At 25.3% G+C, this 20,590-nt stretch overlaps 2 protein-coding genes across 2 annotated transcripts; both read left to right on the top strand.

Moving 5' to 3' along the window:
• The first annotated feature begins 690 nt into the window (after positions 1–690).
• Positions 691–6,546, top strand: LOC127130871 (beta-glucosidase 13-like). The gene is made up of 15 exons (XM_051059831.1): positions 691–787; positions 1,302–1,351; positions 1,478–1,603; positions 1,724–1,793; positions 2,214–2,272; positions 2,600–2,675; positions 3,625–3,702; positions 3,826–3,913; positions 4,048–4,288; positions 4,559–4,674; positions 4,831–5,045; positions 5,247–5,281; positions 5,380–5,482; positions 5,592–5,685; positions 6,366–6,546. Exons 1-15 carry the CDS (start codon positions 694–696, stop codon positions 6,544–6,546), a joined length of 1,626 nt encoding a protein of 541 aa, XP_050915788.1. The 5' UTR covers positions 691–693.
• A 6,286-nt stretch (positions 6,547–12,832) lies between these two features.
• On the top strand, positions 12,833–18,687 carry LOC127130870 (beta-glucosidase 13-like). The gene is made up of 15 exons (XM_051059830.1): positions 12,833–12,929; positions 13,444–13,493; positions 13,617–13,742; positions 13,863–13,932; positions 14,354–14,412; positions 14,740–14,815; positions 15,764–15,841; positions 15,966–16,053; positions 16,188–16,428; positions 16,699–16,814; positions 16,971–17,185; positions 17,387–17,421; positions 17,521–17,623; positions 17,733–17,826; positions 18,507–18,687. The coding sequence occupies exons 1-15, from the start codon at positions 12,836–12,838 to the stop codon at positions 18,685–18,687; spliced, it is 1,626 nt and encodes a 541-aa protein (XP_050915787.1). The 5' UTR covers positions 12,833–12,835.
• The last annotated feature ends 1,903 nt before the right edge of the window (positions 18,688–20,590 follow it).

Here is a 20,590-nt window from a genome sequence, read left to right as displayed (position 1 = left end):
ACAAAACACATGAGAAATTTTAAGTGATGGGATGAAGTAGAATTAAATAACATGAAGAAAATGTTTCTCATCCGAATATATCTACCTCAGTTACGAAGGTGAATACTTGTAATGTTATATAACTTCTATAATATACTAACAACGTAAGTATTATTAATCTTTGTGTAACCAAGTAATATAATTTAAATATAATAAGTGAAGTTAACTATAAATAATTAAAGAAATGATGATGATGTTGATGATGGGAAAGTGGAGATCATAGTTATTTATGACATACTTTAAATAAATTTATCATTTACTCAATTTTTTTATATATTTATTTTAGAAATAAAGTAATATATGCAAATGTATTTTTAACGTGATGTTGTACAATTGTAACACACAAACTATAGTTTATATAAAAGAACAAAACTAAATATGTTATTTTGTTGGAAAGTCTAAATATAGTAATATTGGTATTCATCATGATCAAATAAATGTGTGGTCAAAAAAAGGTCAAAGTAATTTCAGACAGCGCAATAATATATTTTTGTTAAAATATTTTAAAAGACTAGTCTGATCATTTTTAAACTAGAAAGTGGTCTAACAGGTTGTCATTGGGTAAAAAGCTATTTTTATTTATTTTCTCAAACTATAAATAAAGTAAAATTTTAAATTTTATATCAAATTTTGGCATTCTCTTCATTGCACAAAATGGAGATTTTGTCAGCTTTGAGAATTTATAAAACTATTATTACAATCTTGTCTCTTGTTTTGATATTCAACATTCCTTCTCAAGCATATGGGTGTATGTATTTTTATTTTTATGATAATAATTCTCTTAATTTAAGCCATTAAGACTTTAGGAAAATTAAAATTACACATATGTAAAACAAAATTCAATTCAATCTTTTATCTTCATCAAACCATGTTAATATTTGTTCCTTCTATATCTACTTATTCATCTCTCATAATTTTAAATATTTATTTGTTCCTAAATATAAGATGCTTTTCAAATTGTTAGATAAATTTATTTGTTTATTTTGAAATATCACTTATTAATATTATAATTTCATCATAAAAAAATTAAATTAAGGTCAACATAATATACACAAATGATAATTTAGTAATAGTCATATACATGTTATACATAATAATTATTCAAAATGTTATATAATTATAAATATATAGAGAAAATACTACTTTTTGAGATACAAATAATTTCTTTAAAATTTCAATGATATTTGTGCTCTTCATTTTCTAATATGAATTATTTAACTATTTACATTGTCATAATTGGTTATATTATTTTACGATTGCAGATCTATTTCACAGGCATATGACAACCAAATATGACTTATCTATTTCACAGGTGCTTCTGATTAAATTAATTAGTTTATCCATATATACAATAATATTGATTGAGTCATAATTACTTAATTTTAGTTTTTTTTGTGTTAACATATTTTGTTGTTGTTGTTGTTGTTGAGATTTGTAGATTGGAGAAGGAAATACATATAATCCATATGCCTCTATTTTAAAATTTCTAAATTCTTCAAAATTTCCAAATCGAGAATCATTTCCGCATGGATTTTTGTTTGGTACGGGATCTTCTGCCGTTCAGGTGCATTCTAAAAAGTCATATACACTTAGACATATAGTACCAACTCTGATTAAAAAGATATTTAATAGCTTGAAATTACAAAAGCTACCGTATTACTAAAAAAAACTTTGGTAACATCAGATTGAAGGAGGGTCTCATGAAGGAGGAAGAGGACTTGGAATCTGGGATGATATAGTTGAACAAAACAAAGGTTTGAAACATATACTTATAGTAAGAATACAAATGTAAATACTTTGGTACTTTAATATATTACTAGGTATGTTATCTGATGTTCAATAATTTAATGCTATTTTATCTTTTTCATAGTACTAGTATTCAACAAAACTTCAATTGACCAAAATTTTTTCAAAATTAAATTATCAAATAAAGTTGATAGATGTAATGGAAAACAAATTTTAACAAATTAAAGAAATGACTATAATGAAAGGTGACACTGTCATTTTACATCAATCTCTTATAAAAATTGAATTTCGTTCGGTGGTTAACTTTTATTTTTCTATTTTTCTTAAAATATGTAGTATTGTCATTTGGTTATTTCTATTCATCTTGGAATATAATACTTTGTTATAATGATTAACAATAACAATTTTTCTTTCTTCTTAACAAATAGGTCGATATTTAGATGCTGATAAATTTTCATCAAAAATTCAACATTATAAACGATATAAGGTGAGTTCACTAAATCTGAATTGAATTTTTTTCTCTTTGGATAGACATTAGATTTTTATTTTCAAATATTATAAGTTAATTATTATTTTGATGAAAGTAAGCATACATCCATCTTTTGTTGGAATTCTTGACCCCAAGTCTCCAAACACCGACTTTACATTATTGCTCTATTTACTATATAGTATTAATTAGAAACAACACCAGTTTTATTGTTAATTAAACATAATAGATTGACAATGTAGAAATAAATTTTTTAAAAATTGTACACCTTAGAATAATTATTTTTTTGAACTGATTTTCATTATTTTAATTTTTATGATCTTGTAGGAGGACGTGCAACATTTAAAGAAGCTTGGAGTAAATTCTTATCGAATGTCCATCTCTTGGAGTAGAATATTGCCAAGTAATTTTTAAAACTAAAATAATATATTTTAACATCTAAAATAAAATAAAAAATATCTAATACACTCTCATATTTCTCAGAAGAAGAATATTAAGTAACGAAACATTTGAGTTATGTTTTGTGCTTTGGTTCTTCCTTTTATTTATATCTTTTAGTCTAAAATAAGTTGTGTTTGAGTATAAATTATTTTTTCCTAACATATTTTTGTAATTGTCTTTACTTTAGTTCGATCTTTATATTTATTTTGCATCACATCATTAATTAATATCTAAAGCGGAGAATATTAAACAAAGTTTGAATTTGGAAATTAAGCAAGGAATCTCATTTTTTTATGATTTTTTAAAATTATAAATTATAATTTTTCTCATTAAAATTGTTTTTAGGTTTTACTTTTGTCTTTTAAGCTTGTGTTCTATTTTTTTCCTCTTAAGATACAAAATTTAGATACTTTAATCTATAAATACAAAGAGAATTTCATATATTTAAGTTGGCTAGATTATACTTTTATTCCACTGACTTATTTATAGATTTTAAATTTATTCTTTAATTTTTTTTTTCATTTTAAATGTTAGATATTTTAGCTCTTTTTCTTCGATACTCGATTTAAATGAATATAATATGTTATACTACCTTTGTTCCTGTATATAAGAGACAACTCATTTTTTAGATTCATTGAATAATCAATGTATCTAGTCTATAAATCGACCAAATACATTGGTTATTCTATAATATGTTACCTTTATGCTAATTTTGTAAATGATTCTCCATAGTGTTGTCTTTCTTCCCGAAATTAAGGTTTGATGTTTGTTGTTATTGGTACTAAAGATATGAGAAAAATAATAATTTTCAAATGCCCAACAATTAGGGATATAATATATTATTTTCCTGAAATACTTAATAATACTAATACATTTATCTTTTTCTTTATTTTTAATGATCGATTATGTAGATGGAACTTTGGAAGGAGGTATAAACCAAGAAGGTGTCAACTTCTACAACAACTTGATTAATGAATTACTCAAAAATGGTATGGTTCGAAGTATCTAAAATTCATTGTAATAATCAGATTTAACGAGTATTTTATTAAAAATAAAATGCATACACTTTTTTTGCGCTTTTACATTATCCATTTTTTTTACTATATGTGTAGGTATTGAACCTTTTGTGGGTATCATGCACTTTGACTACCCGTTAGCTCTTAAAGAAAAACATGGTGGCTTCTTAAATCGTTCCATTGTGTAAATTTTCTTAATATCATATCCTCTTGATATTTTATTTTCGATTAATTTATTTAACCTTAAAGTTAGTGTACACCAGATAATGGAATTTAAACATTTATGCTAATATTATTTATGTAAAAAATAAATTTCAGAAAATATTACAAGGATTATAGTAAGCTCTTATTCAAAACATATGGAGATCGAGTAAAACATTGGACTACAATCAATGAGGCAGAATTCACTGCTATAGTTCAATACATGTTCAATATTGATAATTTATCTACTGATCAAGCGTGCACAAGTACTAAAATATGTACACAAGTATATACTCTACTTCATAACTTTCTTCTTGCCCATGCTACAACATCAAAGTTATACACAACAAAATTTCAAGTAAGACATATTTTAGGTATTCTATTTTACATATATATAGTATGAATGTTAGCTTAAAATATATGTAGATTAACAATTGAGATTCACAACATAGTGAATGAAATACAACTCATTGATAAAAATAATAATAATTATAATAGTTACATTTGATTTAGTTAAATTTAAAATAATACATTGGCAATTAATAACATTAATTAAAGGTCTATAAAATAAGGAGAATGATATATAAGAAATAAATTATTGTTATTTTTTATTGAATATTTGATATAGGCAATACAAGGGGGAGAAATTGGACTTGCTCTTTCATCAGGAAGGTATGTTCCCTACAGTTCTAACCCAGAAGATGTGGTTGCTGCTCAAAGACTAATGGATTTCTATTGGGGATGGTTAGTCTGTTTTGCTTACCTTACTAACAGCACACCATGTGTGCATTATCACAAGTTCAATGTTATGTTTATTTAAATTTTATATATCTTCTTTAAATTGGTAATTACATATACATATAAAAAAAATATTTAGCTACATTATATTTCAATGTGTAGGGTTTTAGATCCCGTGTTCCATGGAGATTATCCAAAAATAATGAAAGAGTTGGTGGGGAATAGGCTACCAGAATTTACTAAAAAGGAGAAACGTATGTTAAAAGGAAGCACAAATTTTATAGGGATAAATTATTATACTTCTCACTTTGCTAGACACGAACCAAATATAACCAAGATTATGGCGGACAATTATGATGCTTTAGCAGTTTCAGAAGGTAAGTTTTTTCTTAAATTAAATTCTACTTTTAAGCAGGAAAAAATGGTACACAAAATATATCGTTGTAAAAAAAAGTCAATTAAGGTGACATCACAAATTCTGCACCAATCAAATTATTCTTATCTTACATGTAAGTTTACAATAAATTGTACTGATTAATTATGAACTATTTTTTTTTGTCATTACTTCATAATTGCAGCTTCTGATGCAGAAGGAAAAATCCTTGGTTTCAAGGTGAGAAAATAAAAAAAAAACTTAAAATAATGACATATGTTAGGAGAATAGCATAATTATGATATTTTTAATTTTTGTTCAATGTTAATAACTTATAGGATCAATATGGTTGGAACAATGTTTATCCCGAAGGATTATATAATTTCTTAATCTATATTAAGGAAAAGTACAAAAATCCTAAAGTCTACATCACTGAAAATGGTTGGTGGTACTTTTTTTTAATCATATTTATAATATTATGACTAATATCTATAATTTATGGTACTAAAAGATTAATCAGTAAAAATTTTATGAAATCATATTTATGTAGGTATTGCTTCTTCAAAAATCTCAAATCCATTAAAGGACGAACACCGAATTGCTTATGTTGCCGCACATTTAAATGCTACTAAGACGGCAATAAAGTAAGTCACTTTTACTTATCCATAAAATAATATGGATAGTAAATAAATGTATCATGATACATTTGATTATTCTTAGAATTGAATGTATTCCTCTTAGTTATTAATCATGCACATATATTTTATTTATGTATGATCTGATTTTGCTTTTGTGAGGACCTTTTATTTATATTTATTATATAGTGTTTATATATCACATACATTATTAACATTCTTACTTGTGTAAAGAGAGTAATAAAAAATTCAAAAATATTTCTTAACTATATTGTATTGTTTTTACTATGAATTGATTTAAGAATATTTTGAAATAAAAAGAATGAAATTTTAACTTGTTTAATTATAATAAAGGTCAATGATTTTGAATTGATAGAAAAAAGTGGTTTTACATAGTTGCTCAGTCATGTTCATATTTGGATATTGTGTTGAGATAGTTTAAAATATGATCAAATAAATTGGCATTGTATTAAAATATAATTGAATGACTATGTAATCATTTAAATTGTCTGAAAATAAATTTTATGCAATTTCTTAAAGTTTTTTAATTTTTTCAAAAGTATATTGTTGACTATAAGTACTTATTGTTTTTGGTTCTAATATAAAAACTCAATCAAATTTAAAGTAATGAAACTTGAAAAATATCGGTATGACTCATCTTAAATATTTTTTTATGTTTAAATTGATAGTGATGGCGTAAACGTTCAAGGTTACTTTTTATGGGCAGCATTTGATACATTTGAATTTCAAGCGGGTTATTCTGGAAATTGGGGTCTTTATCATATTGACTTTAATGATAGTCTCAAGCGTATACCGACTAATACAGCAAAATGGTACAAAGAATATCTTACACGTGATTTGAGACACTAAAGTATACCTTTGATTGAAATCATCATGGAAGGAAAGTAGAACATTATAAATGGAGAAGTGAGACACGAATCTCACTTCAAATGTTATTGTATGTAATATTATTTATTTCTTTTATTGTGATTTAGAGTTTTTTAATGCATTTATATATGTCGTTGAAATTTATACTAGTGCATATACTCATGTGATGCATGTGACGCTATACCCCAAAATCATTTAGTTGTTGATATTTATCTAAAAAAATTATTTTAAATAAATGAAAATTGAAAAGGATAAAATCTTTAAATTAATCAACTTCAAATAAAGAGTAATACAATATTAATTATAACAACACGCAATAGTTTTCATCATTTAATAATAAAAAAATCATAAAATCTCACGTGCCATGGATACAACTTGAATTAACAATGAGCATTAGGATAAGTTTCCCAAATTTTAAGAATATTTTTAAAATTAAAATTCTTGTGAAGGCATGCGCTCTATTTTATAGACCACGGTTACATGTAGATATTTCATAAGTGAGAATTCAAGTTCAAACCATATAAGAAAATAAATAACAATAGAGTCAAATGTTCAATATCTTGCATTTGTCATATCAAATAACTATTAACAACATCACACAAATATAATCATTACTATCATTTAATAATGAAGACTTTTACTTCAACAAATCAACGATTAAAGGATGGTCAATGTCACTTAATTAAATTATTGACAATTATCCACTTTGAGCCTGTTATCGTAGTATTTGCAATAAAAGTATAGGTATTTGTTTTTATTGTTTTCACCTGGACTGATGCGATATTCAAAATTCGTTCAATCATTTTTACAATTTTAAGAAAAGTATTTGAATATTTTGTTTAATAACTAGGTTAACGTATCAATGAATGAAAATAAGTTTTAACATCGTGGTGTTCTTTACTTTCCGCACTTTACCACTTTTTATCACATAAGCAACTCAAGAAAGTAAAAGTCATAAACCGTCAAAAATTCGGAAAATAGTCTAAGTGCCTCATTCACCCCCCCTCTAAGGCACTCCTTAAACTTACAATCTCTTTCGAATATAACCATACCAACAATATTTAATTTCTATTTAATTGTTACGAATTATTCTTTGGTTTAATTTCCTTCCTTCTATTTTAAAATGTTTTTGTGGTTTAGCTATATGGAATAGTTGATGTTTTTATTATTTATAAAAAATATTTTATTCCTTTAGACAAACTATTTCTAACAATACCATAATTAGTGCATATAGATAATATTTAATTTTTATTTCTAACAATACTATAATTAGTGTATATAGATAATATTTAATTTTTATTTCAATTGTTATGAAGTTTTATTTTTTATTTCTTTCTAATTGTGGCCAATAATAATATATGATTCTACATTCATATTTAATAATTAATGACTTATTAAAAAATTAAAATTTATTTCTCACTATTTTAATTATTTATCAATCCAAATTCTGACTCTAAATAAAACGGAAGCTCCATTTTACAATATTAGTGACATTATCACCAATCAGGATTTTAATTTTGTAGTTAGTATCAGATTTAAAAAAATCAAATTGAATCTCAATTTCTTACTATTTACTAATTATCTATCAATCTAAATCTTCAACCTATAATTAAGGACTATTAGAAATTTTGAAATTATATTTCTTACTTATTATTGATGATAATTATCTACAATTCCAATTTCTAACTGAACAATTAATGTAATATTAAAAATTTTGAAAGTGTTTTTTTCATTATATTTTAGTACAATTATTATTGCGTTATAATTGCCAATAAATCAATTATTCTCTTTGAATAAAAATAAATATAAATTTAACCATGAAATTATTCTATTATCTATTATTCAATCATTAAATTTTTAACACACAAACTAATTGATAAATTTTAGTATAATTCTTATATTATATACAATTACATCGATCTTTTTTATTACTCCTTAAAATTTAAGTTATTCTCAAATGTCCTAATAAACTCATATAATAGTTATTCAAATAAATTCACTCAAAAATAAAATTCTATCAAAATAATCAATTAATTTTCTCTATTACTCTTAAAATTTAACCTTTTTTCAAATATGTGTTTATAAAACTACATATAATAATTATTCAAATATAATTATTTAAAAATTACTCAATACAAAAAATCTAAAATTTTGATAAAGTTTAAAATTTCATATACAGTGACATTAATATATTATAGATGATCTGCGCAACGCGCGGGTTATATTCTAGTATAGATAAATAGGAAGAAAAATAAAGGAACAAATTACAAAATGTATCCACCAAAATATGAAAAAAGAAAAGGAAAGTAAAAAGGACTAGAGGTGCACTACATTCCTAAAAAACCACCAACCAAAAGGAACCTCCTAAACAATTGATAACATTATTGGAGAAAAGACCCCGACCCCTAAGAAAAAGCATATGAAAAAGGAATATGGAAATACTAAAAGAATATCATAAGCATAAATCAACAAAAACTTACAAAACATCTCTTAAAGCAAAAAATGACCTACCATCTCGACTATACTGATTTAGGAAGAGAATAGATTATGACATTTAGTTTTAAAAAGTGCAAGAGTAAAATAAGGTCTTCCTTAAAAATAATTTTCCAAAAGATAAAATGATCAAACCCACAATTTCCTCCAAGGTCATTGTCGCACCTCAAGAAATAGAATCATTTTAGAATTTTCAATTAGAACACACCATAGAGTGCCAAATTAGAATCAAATCAACTTAGTCATATACCTAAACCATAAGGACCTAATCAGCTCAAACACCACACATTTCTCTCTTGAGATCATTCATTACACAACCCCACCACCTAACAACTTTAAACCACAATCTATCTCCCACATCATAAGTAACAAAAGGATAGAAAAAAACTCCAAAAATCTCTGGCAAAGAGATTACGTCTAAGATGTTATTCTCTTAAAGAAATTAAAATTTTCCTCTTTGAATGAAGATGAAAATAGAGTATGATACACAATTTTAAAGACAAATATAAATAGTTTTAATGTTTGGATGATTTGATATTTTCAAAATTCTAGAATGATATAAAACCCATTAGAAATATTTTTATTGATGAAAAAAAGGTCAGAATCTTAAAGATTTCAAGGAGTTACATGCTTATATATAATGAGAATTACGAATAATAATGAAATGTTTGTGATCACTTTAGATCTTTACTTGAAGGGAAATCACAATTAAAATGCGGAGAAGAAAATAAAAATGACCCTTAACTTAATCCTTATGAATGTACATGATCAACGATATAATGGTTACCTCTTATGGAAATTAACCATTGATACAGAACAAGAGAATGGCTGCGATTTTTGAACAAAATAAAACATCTATACTCAATCCACACGAACATAGTGCCTCCAATCTCAATAATATTTGTTATTAATGAATAATTCGAGAGAGATAAGTACGAGTAGGGTTTCCCAAACCAATTTTGGTTAGGAAACTAATACTTTAGGACAAGGGTTCGATTTATATAACTGCTTGTATGGGCTACAAGTTGAACAAGCCCAATAAGAATATTATACGTTATAGTGTATTGTATTTCACTTAAGTACATCATACATTACGGTGTTGTGAATTCCACTATCATACCTTACAGTTTTCCGTATTTTACTTAAGTACATTATACCTTACGCTGATCCTTAGTGGTTTCAGATCGAAGGGCAGTATACACCACTATCACCATGAGAATAACTTATGCAACTTGCATAACAATTTATGTAGTATTCTCATGAAGGAAGAATCCAATATCAATATTACTCATAGTATTTATACCTATATAAAGACTTGGTAACTCTCTATCCAGGATTCGTTAGATGTAATCATTAGCTTATCCATATAATAGTCTCAATGCTTTAATGTTATCTGTAACATCCATGATGTCTTTATACCTTACCTTGACTTAAGAAAATGTGGCTTTATCATTTAGACTCAAGATTTATTAACTTATATGAATGAATGATAAACATAAAGGAAATTAGGTCTTTAGGTGATGATTGGGATAGTTCAACCTAGGGTTTCATGTGGGAAAATGGGTATCTTAGGTTATGAAATTGCTTGTTTGCATGTTTGAAAAATTGATTTGATTGTGTTTTGATAGTTTGATTATGAGTTCATATTTATTTCCTACCCCTGAAAGTTTGGATTATGCCTTAAAATAATGTATGTAGCAAAGAGGAACCTTAGGGATTGTTTGGATACAAGTTTATGTAGTAAAAAATTGTCTTTTTAGTTCTTGTAGGAGTGGTAGTCGAGTATCACTAATTAGTATTTGATTACTAGTGTTAAATTTGAAAATCTAACATCTGGATGAGTGCTAGTCGATTACCACTATTTTATATTCGACTAACAATGTTACAAATTTTGAAGTAGAATTGAGAATAACATAATTTGAGTTTGGTAACTCCAATTGAGACACAGTCAGATGCCTTAGAAAGTTAATTCAAGGATCTATTTTACGATAAAGAGTTATAATTATTATATATATATGTTTTCTGTTTGTGATTAATAAATGATTTTGAGATTTTTTTTTGGGATTTTAGGTAACCTAGGACATGAATCAAGGTAAACTAATAGTGAATCTTGGAAACTTAGAAGTATCGTGGGATAGTGCGTATACAATGACGTCTGTTCTAAAAGGAATCAATTGAGATACATAAGAGGAATATTGAAACATGTTGTGTATATTGGAGTGCAACTAATAATCAGGAGGATAATCCAGGCAAATGTGGTAGGTCGCACCATAGGACCAACCTTAGTGGAAAGGATTAGTAGAAAGTCCCCAATTCTATCAAACTAGGATTGATATGAGAAATGATAGTAGGAAGTGGATGTTCCACGATGCTAACGGTCTCCTGAAGTGTACATGGATGTTAGAGCGAGTGTATCGACATTCTTACATTGTATGAGGATGATTATACCTCGATCTGTTTTGTTTTATTTTATGATACATGAGTGTTAAAATATGTAGAATCTCTTGTAGTTCTAGATGACCCCAACCTTTATTGGACTTGTGGCGTTGGTAGAACTCCACTAAGATGGTATTATCCCACCCCATGTTGTTGATTATCTTTTCATATAGACAGGTTGCTAATAAAGGGAAAGGCAAGATGATTTGATGGATGCAATAAGACTTTTCTTATATTTTGATTTGTGCTGGGTTTTATTAGTATTTTTATATTTTAGAAATGGTTTATATATATGCACATTTGGTGTAACATATGTAATTCCATATACTTATGTCAATTCTATGCTCTTTGATGTATCAGTGCCACCTATTACAGTATCTCAGTTACGATATTTTAGATCTTATCTGGTTGGGGTATTACATTATTCCACTTCACAATAAAACCTGACTACGTATACTTTAAGAATAATTTCTTTATGATTAACAAGGTTTCATGATTAAATCACACTCAATGCTTCATCAAACAGACTAGTTATTTTATGGACTTTATTACTTTGAAAAAATAAACATGGTAAAAAAACCTTATTATTATTAATAGATAATTTAATACAAGTATCGAGTTCTAATAAAAATATTGGCCTCTAGAGTTTGACAAAACACATGAGAAATTTTAAGTGATGGGATGAAGTAGAATTAAATAACATGAAGAAAATGTTTCTCATCCGAATATATCTACCTCAGTTACGAAGGTGAATACTTGTAATGTTATATAACTTCTATAATATACTAACAACGTAAGTATTATTAATCTTTGTGTAACCAAGTAATATAATTTAAATATAATAAGTGAAGTTAACTATAAATAATTAAAGAAATGATGATGATGTTGATGATGGGAAAGTGGAGATCATAGTTATTTATGACATACTTTAAATAAATTTATCATTTACTCAATTTTTTTATATATTTATTTTAGAAATAAAGTAATATATGCAAATGTATTTTTAACGTGATGTTGTACAATTGTAACACACAAACTATAGTTTATATAAAAGAACAAACTAAATATGTTATTTTGTTGGAAAGTCTAAATATAGTAATATTGGTATTCATCATGATCAAATAAATGTGTGGTCAAAAAAAGGTCAAAGTAATTTCAGACAGCGCAATAATATATTTTTGTTAAAATATTTTAAAAGACTAGTCTGATCATTTTTAAACTAGAAAGTGGTCTAACAGGTTGTCATTGGGTAAAAAGCTATTTTTATTTATTTTCTCAAACTATAAATAAAGTAAAATTTTAAATTTTATATCAAATTTTGGCATTCTCTTCATTGCACAAAATGGAGATTTTGTCAGCTTTGAGAATTTATAAAACTATTATTACAATCTTGTCTCTTGTTTTGATATTCAACATTCCTTCTCAAGCATATGGGTGTATGTATTTTTATTTTTATGATAATAATTCTCTTAATTTAAGCCATTAAGACTTTAGGAAAATTAAAATTACACATATGTAAAACAAAATTCAATTCAATCTTTTATCTTCATCAAACCATGTTAATATTTGTTCCTTCTATATCTACTTATTCATCTCTCATAATTTTAAATATTTATTTGTTCCTAAATATAAGATGCTTTTCAAATTGTTAGATAAATTTATTTGTTTATTTTGAAATATCACTTATTAATATTATAATTTCATCATAAAAAAATTAAATTAAGGTCAACATAATATACACAAATGATAATTTAGTAATAGTCATATACATGTTATACATAATAATTATTCAAAATGTTATATAATTATAAATATATAGAGAAAATACTACTTTTTGAGATACAAATAATTTCTTTAAAATTTCAATGATATTTGTGCTCTTCATTTTCTAATATGAATTATTTAACTATTTACATTGTCATAATTGGTTATATTATTTTACGATTGCAGATCTATTTCACAGGCATATGACAACCAAATATGACTTATCTATTTCACAGGTGCTTCTGATTAAATTAATTAGTTTATCCATATATACAATAATATTGATTGAGTCATAATTACTTAATTTTAGTTTTTTTTGTGTTAACATATTTTGTTGTTGTTGTTGTTGAGATTTGTAGATTGGAGAAGGAAATACATATAATCCATATGCCTCTATTTTAAAATTTCTAAATTCTTCAAAATTTCCAAATCGAGAATCATTTCCGCATGGATTTTTGTTTGGTACGGGATCTTCTGCCGTTCAGGTGCATTCTAAAAAGTCATATACACTTAGACATATAGTACCAACTCTGATTAAAAAGATATTTAATAGCTTGAAATTACAAAAGCTACCGTATTACTAAAAAAAACTTTGGTAACATCAGATTGAAGGAGGGTCTCATGAAGGAGGAAGAGGACTTGGAATCTGGGATGATATAGTTGAACAAAACAAAGGTTTGAAACATATACTTATAGTAAGAATACAAATGTAAATACTTTGGTACTTTAATATATTACTAGGTATGTTATCTGATGTTCAATAATTTAATGCTATTTTATCTTTTTCATAGTACTAGTATTCAACAAAACTTCAATTGACCAAAATTTTTTCAAAATTAAATTATCAAATAAAGTTGATAGATGTAATGGAAAACAAATTTTAACAAATTAAAGAAATGACTATAATGAAAGGTGACACTGTCATTTTACATCAATCTCTTATAAAAATTGAATTTCGTTCGGTGGTTAACTTTTATTTTTCTATTTTTCTTAAAATATGTAGTATTGTCATTTGGTTATTTCTATTCATCTTGGAATATAATACTTTGTTATAATGATTAACAATAACAATTTTTTCTTTCTTCTTAACAAATAGGTCGATATTTAGATGCTGATAAATTTTCATCAAAAATTCAACATTATAAACGATATAAGGTGAGTTCACTAAATCTGAATTGAATTTTTTTCTCTTTGGATAGACATTAGATTTTTATTTTCAAATATTATAAGTTAATTATTATTTTGATGAAAGTAAGCATACATCCATCTTTTGTTGGAATTCTTGACCCCAAGTCTCCAAACACCGACTTTACATTATTGCTCTATTTACTATATAGTATTAATTAGAAACAACACCAGTTTTATTGTTAATTAAACATAATAGATTGACAATGTAGAAATAAATTTTTTAAAAATTGTACACCTTAGAATAATTATTTTTTTGAACTGATTTTCATTATTTTAATTTTTATGATCTTGTAGGAGGACGTGCAACATTTAAAGAAGCTTGGAGTAAATTCTTATCGAATGTCCATCTCTTGGAGTAGAATATTGCCAAGTAATTTTTAAAACTAAAATAATATATTTTAACATCTAAAATAAAATAAAAAATATCTAATACACTCTCATATTTCTCAGAAGAAGAATATTAAGTAACGAAACATTTGAGTTATGTTTTGTGCTTTGGTTCTTCCTTTTATTTATATCTTTTAGTCTAAAATAAGTTGTGTTTGAGTATAAATTATTTTTTCCTAACATATTTTTGTAATTGTCTTTACTTTAGTTCGATCTTTATATTTATTTTGCATCACATCATTAATTAATATCTGAAGCGGAGAATATTAAACAAAGTTTGAATTTGGAAATTAAGCAAGGAATCTCATTTTTTTATGATTTTTTAAAATTATAAATTATAATTTTTCTCATTAAAATTCTTTTTAGGTTTTACTTTTGTCTTTTAAGCTTGTGTTCTATTTTTTCCCTCTTAAGATACAAAATTTAGATACTTTAATCTATAAATACAAAGAGAATTTCATATATTTAAGTTGGCTAGATTATACTTTTATTCCACTGACTTATTTATAGATTTTAAATTTATTCTTTAATTTTTTTTTCATTTTAAATGTTAGATATTTTAGCTCTTTTTCTTCGATACTCGATTTAAATGAATATAATATGTTATACTATCTTTGTTCCTGTATATAAGAGACAACTCATTTTTTAGATTCATTGAATAATCAATGTATCTAGTCTATAAATCGACCAAATACATTGGTTATTCTATAATATGTTACCTTTATGCTAATTTTGTAAATGATTCTCCATAGTGTTGTCTTTCTTCCCGAAATTAAGGTTTGATGTTTGTTGTTATTGGTACTAAAGATATGAGAAAAATAATAATTTTCAAATGCCCAACAATTAGGGATATAATATATTATTTTCCTGAAATACTTAATAATACTAATACATTTATCTTTTTCTTTATTTTTAATGATCGATTATGTAGATGGAACTTTGGAAGGAGGTATAAACCAAGAAGGTGTCAACTTCTACAACAACTTGATTAATGAATTACTCAAAAATGGTATGGTTCGAAGTATCTAAAATTCATTGTAATAATCAGATTTAACGAGTATTTTATTAAAAATAAAATGCATACACTTTTTTTGCGCTTTTACATTATCCATTTTTTTTTACTATATGTGTAGGTATTGAACCTTTTGTGGGTATCATGCACTTTGACTACCCGTTAGCTCTTAAAGAAAAACATGGTGGCTTCTTAAATCGTTCCATTGTGTAAATTTTCTTAATATCATATCCTCTTGATATTTTATTTTCGATTAATTTATTTAACCTTAAAGTTAGTGTACACCAGATAATGGAATTTAAACATTTATGCTAATATTATTTATGTAAAAAATAAATTTCAGAAAATATTACAAGGATTATAGTAAGCTCTTATTCAAAACATATGGAGATCGAGTAAAACATTGGACTACAATCAATGAGGCAGAATTCACTGCTATAGTTCAATACATGTTCAATATTGATAATTTATCTACTGATCAAGCGTGCACAAGTACTAAAATATGTACACAAGTATATACTCTACTTCATAACTTTCTTCTTGCCCATGCTACAACATCAAAGTTATACACAACAAAATTTCAAGTAAGACATATTTTAGGTATTCTATTTTACATATATATAGTATGAATGTTAGCTTAAAATATATGTAGATTAACAATTGAGATTCACAACATAGTGAATGAAATACAACTCATTGATAAAAATAATAATAATTATAATAGTTACATTTGATTTAGTTAAATTTAAAATAATACATTGGCAATTAATAACATTAATTAAAGGTCTATAAAATAAGGAGAATGATATATAAGAAATAAATTATTGTTATTTTTTATTGAATATTTGATATAGGCAATACAAGGGGGAGAAATTGGACTTGCTCTTTCATCAGGAAGGTATGTTCCCTACAGTTCTAACCCAGAAGATGTGGTTGCTGCTCAAAGACTAATGGATTTCTATTGGGGATGGTTAGTCTGTTTTGCTTACCTTACTAACAGCACACCATGTGTGCATTATCACAAGTTCAATGTTATGTTTATTTAAATTTTATATATCTTCTTTAAATTGGTAATTACATATACATATAAAAAAAATATTTAGCTACATTATATTTCAATGTGTAGGGTTTTAGATCCCGTGTTCCATGGAGATTATCCAAAAATAATGAAAGAGTTGGTGGGGAATAGGCTACCAGAATTTACTAAAAAGGAGAAACGTATGTTAAAAGGAAGCACAAATTTTATAGGGATAAATTATTATACTTCTCACTTTGCTAGACACGAACCAAATATAACCAAGATTATGGCGGACAATTATGATGCTTTAGCAGTTTCAGAAGGTAAGTTTTTTCTTAAATTAAATTCTACTTTTAAGCAGGAAAAAATGGTACACAAAATATATCGTTGTAAAAAAAAGTCAATTAAGGTAACATCACAAATTCTGCACCAATCAAATTATTCTTATCTTACATGTAAGTTTACAATAAATTGTACTGATTAATTATGAACTATTTTTTTTTGTCATTACTTCATAATTGCAGCTTCTGATGCAGAAGGAAAAATCCTTGGTTTCAAGGTGAGAAAATAATAAAAAAAACTTAAAATAATGACATATGTTAGGAGAATAGCATAATTATGATATTTTTAATTTTTGTTCAATGTTAATAACTTATAGGATCAATATGGTTGGAACAATGTTTATCCCGAAGGATTATATAATTTCTTAATCTATATTAAGGAAAAGTACAAAAATCCTAAAGTCTACATCACTGAAAATGGTTGGTGGTACTTTTTTTTAATCATATTTATAATATTATGACTAATATCTATAATTTATGGTACTAAAAGATTAATCAGTAAAAATTTTATGAAATCATATTTATGTAGGTATTGCTTCTTCAAAAATCTCAAATCCATTAAAGGACGAACACCGAATTGCTTATGTTGCCGCACATTTAAATGCTACTAAGACGGCAATAAAGTAAGTCACTTTTACTTATCCATAAAATTATATGGATAGTAAATAAATGTATCATGATACATTTGATTATTCTTAGAATTGAATGTATTCCTCTTAGTTATTAATCATGCACATATATTTTATTTATGTATGATCTGATTTTGCTTTTGTGAGGACCTTTTATTTATATTTATTATATAGTGTTTATATATCACATACATTATTAACATTCTTACTTGTGTAAAGAGAGTAATAAAAAATTCAAAAATATTTCTTAACTATATTGTATTGTTTTTACTATGAATTGATTTAAGAATATTTTGAAATAAAAAGAATGAAATTTTAACTTGTTTAATTATAATAAAGGTCAATGATTTTGAATTGATAGAAAAAAGTGGTTTTACATAGTTGCTCAGTCATGTTCATATTTGGATATTGTGTTGAGATAGTTTAAAATATGATCAAATAAATTGGCATTGTATTAAAATATAATTGAATGACTATGTAATCATTTAAATTGTCTGAAAATAAATTTTATGCAATTTCTTAAAGTTTTTTAATTTTTTCAAAAGTATATTGTTGACTATAAGTACTTATTGTTTTTGGTTCTAATATAAAAGCTCAATCAAATTTAAAGTAATGAAACTTGAAAAATATCGGTATGACTCATCTTAAATATTTTTTTATGTTTAAATTGATAGTGATGGCGTAAACGTTCAAGGTTACTTTTTATGGGCAGCATTTGATACATTTGAATTTCAAGCGGGTTATTCTGGAAATTGGGGTCTTTATCATATTGACTTTAATGATAGTCTCAAGCGTATACCGACTAATACAGCAAAATGGTACAAAGAATATCTTACACGTGATTTGAGACACTAAAGTATACCTTTGATTGAAATCATCATGGAAGGAAAGTAGAACATTATAAATGGAGAAGTGAGACACGAATCTCACTTCATATGTTATTGTATGTAATATTATTTATTTCTTTTATTGTGATTTAGAGTTTTTTAATGCATTTATATATGTCGTTGAAATTTATACTAGTGCATATACTCATGTGATGCATGTGACGCTATACCCCAAAATCATTTAGTTGTTGATATTTATCTAAAAAAATTATTTTAAATAAATGAAAATTGAAAAGGATAAAATCTTTTAATTAATCAACTTCAAATAAAGAGTAATACAATATTAATTATAACAACACGCAATAGTTTTCATCATTTAATAATAAAAAAATCATAAAATCTCACGTGCCATGGATACAACTTGAATTAACAATGAGCATTAGGATAAGTTTCCCAAATTTTAAGAATATTTTAAAAATTAAAATTCTTGTGAAGGCATGCGCTCTATTTTATAGACCACGGTTACATGTAGATATTTCATAAGTGAGAATTCAAGTTCAAACCATATAAGAAAATAAATAACAATAGAGTCAAATGTTCAATATCTTGCATTTGTCATATCAAATAACTATTAACAACATCACACAAATATAATCATTACTATCATTTAATAATGAAGACTTTTACTTCAACAAATCAACGATTAAAGGATGGTCAATGTCACTTAATTAAATTATTGACAATTATCCACTTTGAGCCTGTTATCGTAGTATTTGCAATAAAAGTATAGGTATTTGTTTTTATTGTTTTCACCTGGACTGATGCGATATTCAAAATTCGTTCAATCATTTTTACAATTTTAAGAAAAGTATTTGAATATTTTGTTTAATAACTAGGTTAACGTATCAATGAATGAAAATAAGTTTTAACATCGTGGTGTTCTTTACTTTCCGCACTTTACCACTTTTTATCACATAAGCAACTCAAGAAAGTAAAAGTCATAAACCGTCAAAAATTCGGAAAATAGTCTAAGTGCCTCATTCACCCCCCCTCTAAGGCACTCCTTAAACTTACAATCTCTTTCGAATATAACCATACCAACAATATTTAATTTCTATTTAATTGTTACGAATTATTCTTTGGTTTAATTTCCTTCCTTCTATTTTAAAATGTTTTTGTGGTTTAGCTATATGGAATAGTTGATGTTTTTATTATTTATAAAAAATATTTTATTCCTTTAAACAAACTATTTCTAACAATACCATAATTAGTGCATATAGATAATATTTAATTTTTATTTCTAACAATACTATAATTAGTGTATATAGATAATATTTAATTTTTATTTCAATTGTTATGAAGTTTTATTTTTTATTTCTTTCTAATTGTGGCCAATAATAATATATGATTCTACATTCATATTTAATAATTAATGACTTATTAAAAAATTAAAATTTATTTCTCACTATTTTAATTATTTATCAATCCAAATTCTGACTCTAAATAAAACGGAAGCTCCATTTTACAATATTAGTGACATTATCACCAATCAGGATTTTAATTTTGTAGTTAGTATCAGATTTAAAAAAATCAAATTGAATCTCAATTTCTTACTATTTACTAATTATCTATCAATCTAAATCTTCAACCTATAATTAAGGACTATTAGAAATTTTGAAATTATATTTCTTACTTATTATTGATGATAATTATCTACAATTCCAATTTCTAACTGAACAATTAATGTAATATTAAAAATTTTGAAAGTGTTTTTTTCATTATATTTTAGTACAATTATTATTGCGTTATAATTGCCAATAAATCAATTATTCTCTTTGAATAAAAATAAATTATAAATTTAACCATGAAATTATTCTATTATCTATTATTCATTCATTAAATTTTTAACACACAAACTAATTGATAAATTT

This window comes from Lathyrus oleraceus, chromosome 3, assembly GCF_024323335.1.
Source record: "Lathyrus oleraceus cultivar Zhongwan6 chromosome 3, CAAS_Psat_ZW6_1.0, whole genome shotgun sequence".
Taxonomy (NCBI): domain Eukaryota; kingdom Viridiplantae; phylum Streptophyta; class Magnoliopsida; order Fabales; family Fabaceae; genus Lathyrus; species Lathyrus oleraceus.
This window is presented reverse-complemented; position numbering and strand designations above follow the sequence as displayed.